Genomic DNA, 8,449 nt, shown 5'->3' on the forward strand with positions numbered 1-8,449 from the left:
CTCTGTAGACCAGGCTGGCCTCGAACTCAGAAATCCACCTGCCTCTGCCTCCCGAGTGCTGGGATTAAAGGCGTGCGCCACCACGCCCGGCTCTTGTTTTTTTCTTTTTTGGAGACAACTTTAAACACATAGCCCATCTGGCCTGGAACTCCTAGCAATCCAATCCTCCTGTGTCCTGTATCCTCCTCCTAAGTGGTGGGATTATAAGGGAGCCACACACCTGGCTTTTACTCTCTGGTTTTGTTTTTGAATTACATTTCGTGTGTGTGCGCGTGTGTGTGTGTGCGTGCGTGTGTGTACATTCGTTGCACACAGGTCTTCACCACATGGGTCTTGGGGTTGAACTGGGGCTTTAGGCTTGGTGGTTACCACTTTTACCCAGCCCTTTGTGTTTTGTTGTCTGCCTAACTTCATACTTCTACCCGCAAGCAGAAAAGAAATGGAGTTTGCTGTGTTGTGTTGGCCCCTGTGTCAGGCCCTTGTGGCTGTCCTTCCTTGTAGTAATGGGTGCTAACCCTTTCCCATAGCTGGTTTTCTCAAGGTGCCACTGTCGCAGGAGCGGTGGGCGGGGGGCAGCGTGGTCCTGCACTGTGAGGCTGTGGGCAGCCCCATCCCCGAGATCCAGTGGTGGTTTGAAGGGAATGCTCCAAACGACAGCTGCTCCCAGCTCTGGGATGGTGCCCGGCTTGACCGTGTTCACATCCATGCCGCCTACCGTCAGCATGCAGCCAGCTCGCTCTCTGTTGATGGGCTCACCGCAGAGGACACAGGCACTTACGAGTGCCGGGCCAGCAGTGACCCAGACCGCAACCACCTTACTCGGCCACCCAGGGTCAAGTGGGTCCGTGCCCAGGCGAGCGTGGTGGTCCTTGAACGTGAGTGGCCAGGGCACCTGTTTCTGTTTACCTCTCGTGCCACCCAACCACCCTGGCTCCCACTTTGTAGAACCAGATGCTGCTCTGCCCTACCACTCATTGAGATTCCCCTGGGCACACAGGTGAGCTGAACACTCATCAGTGTCCTTGCTGGGTGCAGGTTGGCCCTGCCCCCTTCCAGGTGCTTCCTCGGTTCACACCCCAGGCCTTTGGTCTGCTGTGCACCGCCCTGAACTCCTATCCTGCTCTGCTCCATGCACCTGCTCTCCTGCCTCCCCTGTGATTGTCTGGCAGGGGTGGGGTCTGCTGCCCAAGTGTTCGCTCTGACTGTCTACTGCAAACCTGAAAATTCCAGCCAGACTTTGCAGAGCCCTCTGGAGGTTTAGTGTCCAGTTCTGAGTGATGGTCAGATAACAGTGAGGGGACCACGTGGCTGTGGGAGCAGCAGGCGGGGCTTGGGCAGCTGCATCTCTTACCTTGAAGTGTTTTTGTAGTGCAACATCAGCTTGCTTTAGACGTCTGGGGCTGTAGACTGTCAGCCGCTGTGATTCCAACAGCAGACCTCACCGGGTGGGGCTGACTATTATGCTGAGCTTACACTCTTTCTCCCTGTGGCTTCAGCGGGCACCGTCGAAACCTCTGTCCAGGAAGTCAACTCCAAGACACAGCTTACCTGCTCTATGAACAGCAGTGGCGTTGACATCATTGGCCACCGCTGGATGAGAGGTGGCAAGGTACTGCAGGAGGACACTCTGCCCGACCTGCATACGCAGTACATGTGAGTCCACAGTGCTCAGAGGACCCTGTCCTGATGCTGTTCATGGGGACCTGCCTCCATCCTGACGTGTAGCAGTGCCAGGCTCCACACAGCTCTGGATTGGCCGCATGGCCTTACCTGTACAGCGTGAATAGAGAGTCCAAGGCCCTATGGTCTGCACAGAGAGCCCTGGTGGGGAGGTGGCCACCATGCCTTGGGAGTTCCTTACCTCACCGAGACTCTGTCCCCTGCAGGGTGGACCCAAATGACCGCTCTGGGGAATATTCCTGCATCTTCCTTCCTGAGCCTATGGGCAGAGGCCAGATCAATGTGGAGGGTAATCTGTGGGAATGGTAGGGGCGGGCCAGGAGGTGGCTGGCGTGAAGGCCAGGGACTGGTGTTGGGGCTGAGAGCGGTCTACAACGTGCTTGGGCATCAGGGTTCTTCTCATCCTCACAGGGCCACCCAGGATCAAGGTCGGAAAGAAGTCAGAGCATTCCAGTGAGGGAGAGCTTGCGAAACTGGTCTGCAAGTCCGATGCGTCCCACCCTCCTATTACAGATTGGTTCTGGTTTAAGACCTCTGACACTGGGGAAGAAGAGGTGAGGGCTGTAAGGCTAAGGACATGGAGCTTGAGTGGTGCCAAGGGCCAGGCTGCAGTGGGAGCATGAGGTTCTGGACATGGGGGGAGGGGAGGCGGCAGAAGGGGCACAGGGTTCTAGGAATGGGAGTGGGGATAAGAATATCAGAGGGGACACAGGAGGGGACGCTTTGGTGTGGGGATCTGGGACAGTGAAGGATAGGCTCTGGTATGACATGACAAGCCCCTCTCCCTAGGCAATCACCAATAGCACTGAAGCCAATGGCAAGTATGTGGTGGTATCCACGCCTGAGAAGTCACAGCTGACCATCAGCAACCTTGACGTAAATGGTGACCCTGGCACCTACGTGTGTAATGCCACCAACGCCCAGGGCACTACCCGGGAGACCATCTCACTGCGTGTACGGAGCCGCATGGCAGCCCTCTGGCCCTTCCTAGGCATCGTGGCTGAAGTCCTGGTATTGGTTACCATCATCTTTATCTATGAGAAGAGGCGGAAGCCAGACCAGACCCTGGACGGTGAGCAGTCCTGGGTCTGGGTGAGTGGGTGGGATGCCCTCAGTGTGTCCACCTGGAGGAGAGTGGGGTCTGCTCGTAGCTCACCCTCCTCTGTCCTCCATCAAACTTAGCCACAAGCTGCTGTCCTCTGGGGAGCTTGCTCCCCTTGTAGCACAGGCCGCCGCTGTGAGGACTTGGGACTGTGGGTGCCTCTAGCTGTACACTGCATGGCGAGCTGGGGTGGGATGTGTTGGCCTCACCATGTGTTGATCACCTGATGTACAACACTTCTGCAGCACCATGAGGGTGGCGGTGTGGGGCCAAGTTCACACAAGCCCTGACACGTGTCCTTTCTCTTTCATGTGGCTGCTCCTGGCTGCAGAGGATGACCCTGGCGCCGCCCCACTGTAAGTCCAGCCACTGTGGGCTCTGGGGAACTAGCTGTGTGTCCTATGGAAATGGGGGGATGCTCTGGGACTCAGTGTGTGTGTCCATCTTTCATGGGCCTCAGTAAGTTCAGGGAATGTGGATGGCTGCTGTTGAAATAATGGCCAGATTTCAGTGGGGTTGAGGCCAGCCCTGTGCCTGTTAAGAGTGATGAGCCCTGTTTTGTATCCCCAGGAAGGGCAGTGGAACTCACATGAATGACAAGGACAAGAATGTACGCCAGAGGAACGCCACCTGAGTGGTGGGGCAGGCGGGGGAGGGGAGGTACCAGGGCGCCTGACCCCAGGCCAGCGTCTACCTCCACTCCAGTATCCCATCCTGTCCCGACCTGAACCTACCCAACCCAACCTATCCCAACCCAAGTGAAGACAGAGCCTTACCTTACAGAAAACCCACCTGGAAGAAGCAAGCCACTTGCAGCCCCTGTTTCTAATTTAAACTAAATGAGGTTTCTATGCAGACAATCCATTCCTTAGGGGTTTATGTTTTTATTTTTCCTTCCCTTCTGAAGTGTTGTCACTACAGCCCTGTGGAGTGGGGGAATGGGGCCTTGTCCTTGGTCAGGAGGGAAGGCCGGGGCATGCTCTGACTTACTGTTGGAGGGGGCTGGGCCTGCTGGAACCCCCCCAAATAAAGACCTACCCCACCATGTGTGTGTCACTACTTGAAACTTCAGAACCCCATCTTAAAGGGAGAATGAGTGTTGAGGTCATATACAGGAGGGGTTGTTGATCAACAGGGCCTGGGGCACAGGTAAGTGCATGGTCCCTAGACCAGTGGTTCTCAACCTTCCTAATGCTGTGAACCTTTAATGTAGGATATCTGGTGTGACCCCTTTGAAAAGGTTCTTCAACAGCACCCCCTAGTAGGGGTCCTTAGAAGTTGAACCTGCAGGTACAGCTTTAGTCCTCATAGTTGTCCAAGAAAAGCTGTCTTCATAAGAACACTGCTGACCACCACTGATGTCCTATGCAAGCCTAGTACTGATCCGGCTGGTGGGCACCAGTGGGAAAAGAACAGTCAAGGGACTTGTGGCTGGTTTTAACTCTTAAATTTTGGGCAGGGGTCAGGACAGGTGTATGTGGTAGGTGGTGGTATAGTCTGACTCCAGAGAGATGGGACCCAGAAGCCAGCTTTGATCCCAGCAGAGTACATCCCAGAGTGGTGGTGGTTAAGGGAGAGGAGTCTCTGGGGGGATTGGCAGACCTTTCTGAAGACCACTGAGGTAAAACGGGCCCTCTGCTTCAGGCCGAGGAAAAGCTGGTAGTTCCTCAGACACCTCCCTGGCCTTCCAGCCACTAGAGGGTGCTGTACTTTAGTCCACTAAGGAAACCGGTGCCCTAGACCCAGCCAAATGGCTGGCTTATCTTTAGTACACACATGCAACTGCATATGTCTGGCACCTCACCTTCTTGTGGAGCTCTTAGAAGAACAGGAGAACCTGCTTAATGCTCAGAGTCAGCCCTGACTACATAAATGTCCGCATGGGCTTGTGTAGAGAGAAGCCTAGGGCAACCACTTTCAGCAGTGGCTACCTATGGTGTGTCTGGGGTTCTGTCCATCAAATAAGGACACGCCCACCTCTGCAGGTGCAGCCCCAGTCCTCACACGCTTCCCTTGGGGTCTCAAGGCAGGCACTGTGGGTCTTAACATCTGGAAGACAGGACACAGGAGTTTAGAAAGTAGTTCTATTTAGGGCTCACCTCCAGAGCAGTAGTTCCCCTTGAGAAGCAAAGGGGCATATCCACATCTTTCAGGCTGTCCAAACAACCCAACCAAAGCCTAACAAATGATGGCTGCTTGCCCCTCAGCCCAGGATAGCACAGAAGCAAATGCTCAAACGTAACCCTAAAGGTTTCTCAGTTCCTGAGATGAGATGGGTACAGGGTCAACTTTGTCATAAACAGGACAGCCTGGAAACCACAGGGACTTGAGATCCAGCCCCCAGCTGGCAGGCAGAGACAAAGCCCAGGGCCTTTGTAAAACAAAGACTCATTGATGGGGTAGGACTCAACATGGACTCAGCAACTCACTGGTCATTTCTGCTCCAAGCAAACGTCTGTCAAACCCTCTCCAGCCCTTGGTCCACCTACTCAGTGCCATCCTAGTCCAAGGCAGTGTGCAAAGTGGGCAGGAGGACCAGACAATACATAGCAGCACTGAAGTTTGTAGAGGCCATCACTGTGAAGTCTCATAGATGGGGGCTCACGGTGAGCCAGTTTCTCCACACCCCAACTGGGGCCTGGGGGAGAAGCACCCAGGCAAACCATAAGTGAGTAACGACAGGCTGGCGAAGTGATAAACACCTGTTGGCACTCTGCAAAGTGGAGTCAGAAGGATCAGTTCAAGGTCACCCTCAGCACATACTGACTTCTACAGCCTATGTCATATGAGCCGTTGTCTCCAAAAGACAAAAATAAAATATAGCCATCCTCCCTGGATGTGCATATGCCAGAGAAATTGAGACCCCAGGAAGATGTGCAGTGGACACCCAGGCTGTATGTGTGTAGATCAGAGCCTGAGACGTCCCTTTACCTTCAGGTCAGGAAACCCACAGTGCAGATCCTGGCAGCCAAGGAGTCCAACTTTGGCTTGCTGAATGCTGCTAGGGCAGCTTCCCCAACTGGTCTATCCCTTCCCTGGCCTGGCCTGGTTCTGACTCAATTCAAAATACCCCAGAATCATGAATAGGAAATTACTGGTTAGTGTTGGGAGGGCAGGGAAGAGTCTAAAGGAGACCCTTGAAGCAAATGATTTGGTCCCTAGGGTTATTGGGTTGTTGGTTTATTGGCTTGGTTTTCCAAAGGTCATGATGAGGTTGTGCATCTGTGTGTGATGGGGGGAGCTATAGGGCTGAACTGAAGTTACAGATGTGTACAATTGATTAACAGATTGATCAACCGTTGCTCAACCATTGATTAACTGATTGGCAGGGTCTCATCAAGTAGCACTGGTTATTACTCTGCAGTTCACTATGAAGATCAGGCTGGCCTCAAACTTAGAGACCTGCCTGTCTCTGCTTCCCAAAGGCTGGGGTTGAAACTAGAGAGTAGAGAGGGCTCAGCAGTTTAAGAGCATTTATGGCTCTTGCAGGGGTTTGGTTCCCAGAATCATTCATAGCTCCAAATCGCTCCAGCTCCAAGGGAATCCAACACCCTCTTCTGGCTTTGTTCATGCTTGCATGTGGTATACATACATACATACATACAAATAAAATGAGACAAATACATCTAAAAGACAAAAAAGTAGCTAAATAGATAAGTAAGGACAGCTCCTGAGGAATGACACCCAAGGTTGACCTCTGACTTCTGCACATGCACACATACACACACACATCAGCCCTGAGCCACTCACTTACTGAATATCAGAAAAAAAAAAAAACCTCATGTGTCAGCGTGGACATGGGGAAACCAGGCAGCCACAGCTAGTTTCTACTCATTGAAAGCACCTGGCTCAGGGCTGGAGAGATGGCTCAGTGGTTAAGAGCACTGAGTGGCTCATAACCACCAATAATGAGATCTGACACCCTTTTCTGGTGCATCTGAAGCTACAGTGTACTTAAATTTAATAAATAAATCTTAAAAGAAAAAGAAGACACCTGGCTCACAGTAGCAAATCAACAAGATCCCCAAGTGTAGACACAGGCCAAGATCTCTGAGTCCTAGAATCCTTTGTGAGCCCTTGGGCTGGCTGGCAGAGCAGTCTCCTGGCATGGCAGGTTCTCTGACAGCCAGTAGCCATGCTGCCTCCTCCCCTGCACTCAACCACAAGTCCTGGAGCTCTGGCGACCTGCCCAGCTGACATCTTCCCAGGGTGAACATAAAAGATCCCCCTTCATCTGGAACAGGCATGTGCCCTGGGGCGGAGCAGTCTGGCACTGTCAACTGTGATGTTCAAAAGTGGAGGCCAGAGGGGTGCCAGGGGCAGCTCCAGAGTCCCCGGGGTCGGGGCAGCCCATCTGTGTCAGATGAGGGCATGCAGCTGGCATGGCACATCCAACACCACGGGACACCTACTGTGAGCAGGCAGAAGTCATAGCCCCATTCTTGAGACACTCAACCAATTTGGTATAGCTAATTCAGTATAAGGTCAGGCCAGAAACAGTGAAGGCTGTAGGGACCTTGATGACCCATAAAGGGCTGGAAGGGTCCAAGAGAAGTTTAGAGGGACCCAGAAGATCTAAAAGGGTCTAGAAGGGGTCCAGAAGCATCCAGGGGAGTTTGTAAAAGGTCAGAAGGATTTAAGTGAACTTAGGTTGGTCCAGGAAAATAAGGGAGAATCTAAGGATGCCCTGAGGGAACATAAGAAGGTCCCAAGAGTCCCCTGAATAAGAACTGTCTTCCCACCAGTTCACAGCTATTCTTCCCCTGTATTTCCTCCCTTCTCCCCAACCTCCTGTCATAAAATCCTCTCCACTCTTTGGTGAAAGGGTGGGAATCTAGAGTCAGATCTAGTGTCACCTGGCTCCAGCCTCAGGCCACAGTCTTAGGACCCCCAGGAGCCAATGTCTCCCCGGACCTGGGGTAAAGTGTGGAATGTAACTGATACCTGAGTCAAGGTGGCAGAGAGGGTAGGGGTCGGGCATATGTACAGAGGCAGAAGTTAGTTGAATCAGGATCCCCTGGAGACCTCTAAGGACTACCTAACCTGGGATCCTCACTTTTTAAGGGAGAAGTCGCCAGAAGCCACAGGAGTCTTGCTGACCGTGCCTCAGTTTCCCCACAAGTGGGACTTGGAGATGGGCTGAGCTTAGAACCCAGAATGATCTCAGCCCTTCTCACAAATATTCGTAGGTTTCTGCCTTGAAGGCGGTGAAAGTGACAGAGCCAGAGATATGGTAACCTCCGGGAACACACTTTTATTATGGAATCTGCCACCTTGAACCGAGAAAGGGGTTGGCACCCGCGCGGTGAGCGTCAGCGGTTGCCCCGCCCGCGGTGTCCTCGAGACCGCGGAGGAACCCCAGAGTGGACCAGGGCCTGGTCTGCATCGGCAGGGGCCCGCCGGCTGGGCTCTGTGACCTTGGGTTCGTCCTTGGCCTCAGTTTCCCCTGGGGAACCGAGCCTGAGCTCATCTCCAAGGTCTCAAGGGGCTGACTGACCTTGAGCCTGCTTGCTGGCCAGAGCCTCAGTTTCCCCATCCATCCCTGTGTGGGGTGAGGGTGGCTCAGGTGGAGGCGGGGCTCCCGCCCCCGCCCCTCCCCCGCAAGCAGAGGCTCCACCCCCGGCTCCGCCCTCCCTCGGGCTCGGCCGGCGGCGGCGGCGGCCGCTC

The 8,449-nt window shown here is 53.8% G+C and overlaps 1 protein-coding gene across 2 annotated transcripts in view; it reads left to right on the forward strand.

The window, feature by feature from the left end:
- Window positions 1–3,827, forward strand: part of Bsg (basigin (Ok blood group)) — a 7,729-nt gene extending 3,902 nt beyond the window's left edge. Inside the window, exons 2-8 of one of the 2 annotated variants that reach the window (XM_021174011.2) lie at window positions 528–875; window positions 1,497–1,653; window positions 1,887–1,969; window positions 2,092–2,234; window positions 2,470–2,752; window positions 3,114–3,138; window positions 3,353–3,827. In XM_021174011.2, the coding sequence (XP_021029670.1) occupies window positions 528–875; window positions 1,497–1,653; window positions 1,887–1,969; window positions 2,092–2,234; window positions 2,470–2,752; window positions 3,114–3,138; window positions 3,353–3,416 (1,103 nt within the window). In that variant the 3' untranslated portion in view covers window positions 3,417–3,827. The remainder of the gene's footprint in view (window positions 1–527; window positions 876–1,496; window positions 1,654–1,886; window positions 1,970–2,091; window positions 2,235–2,469; window positions 2,753–3,113; window positions 3,139–3,352) is intronic. The other variant, XM_021174010.1, reaches the window with a different exon arrangement.
- The last annotated feature ends 4,622 nt before the right edge of the window (window positions 3,828–8,449 follow it).

Source organism: Mus caroli, chromosome 10 (genome assembly GCF_900094665.2).
Source record: "Mus caroli chromosome 10, CAROLI_EIJ_v1.1, whole genome shotgun sequence".
Taxonomy (NCBI): Eukaryota; Metazoa; Chordata; class Mammalia; order Rodentia; family Muridae; genus Mus; species Mus caroli.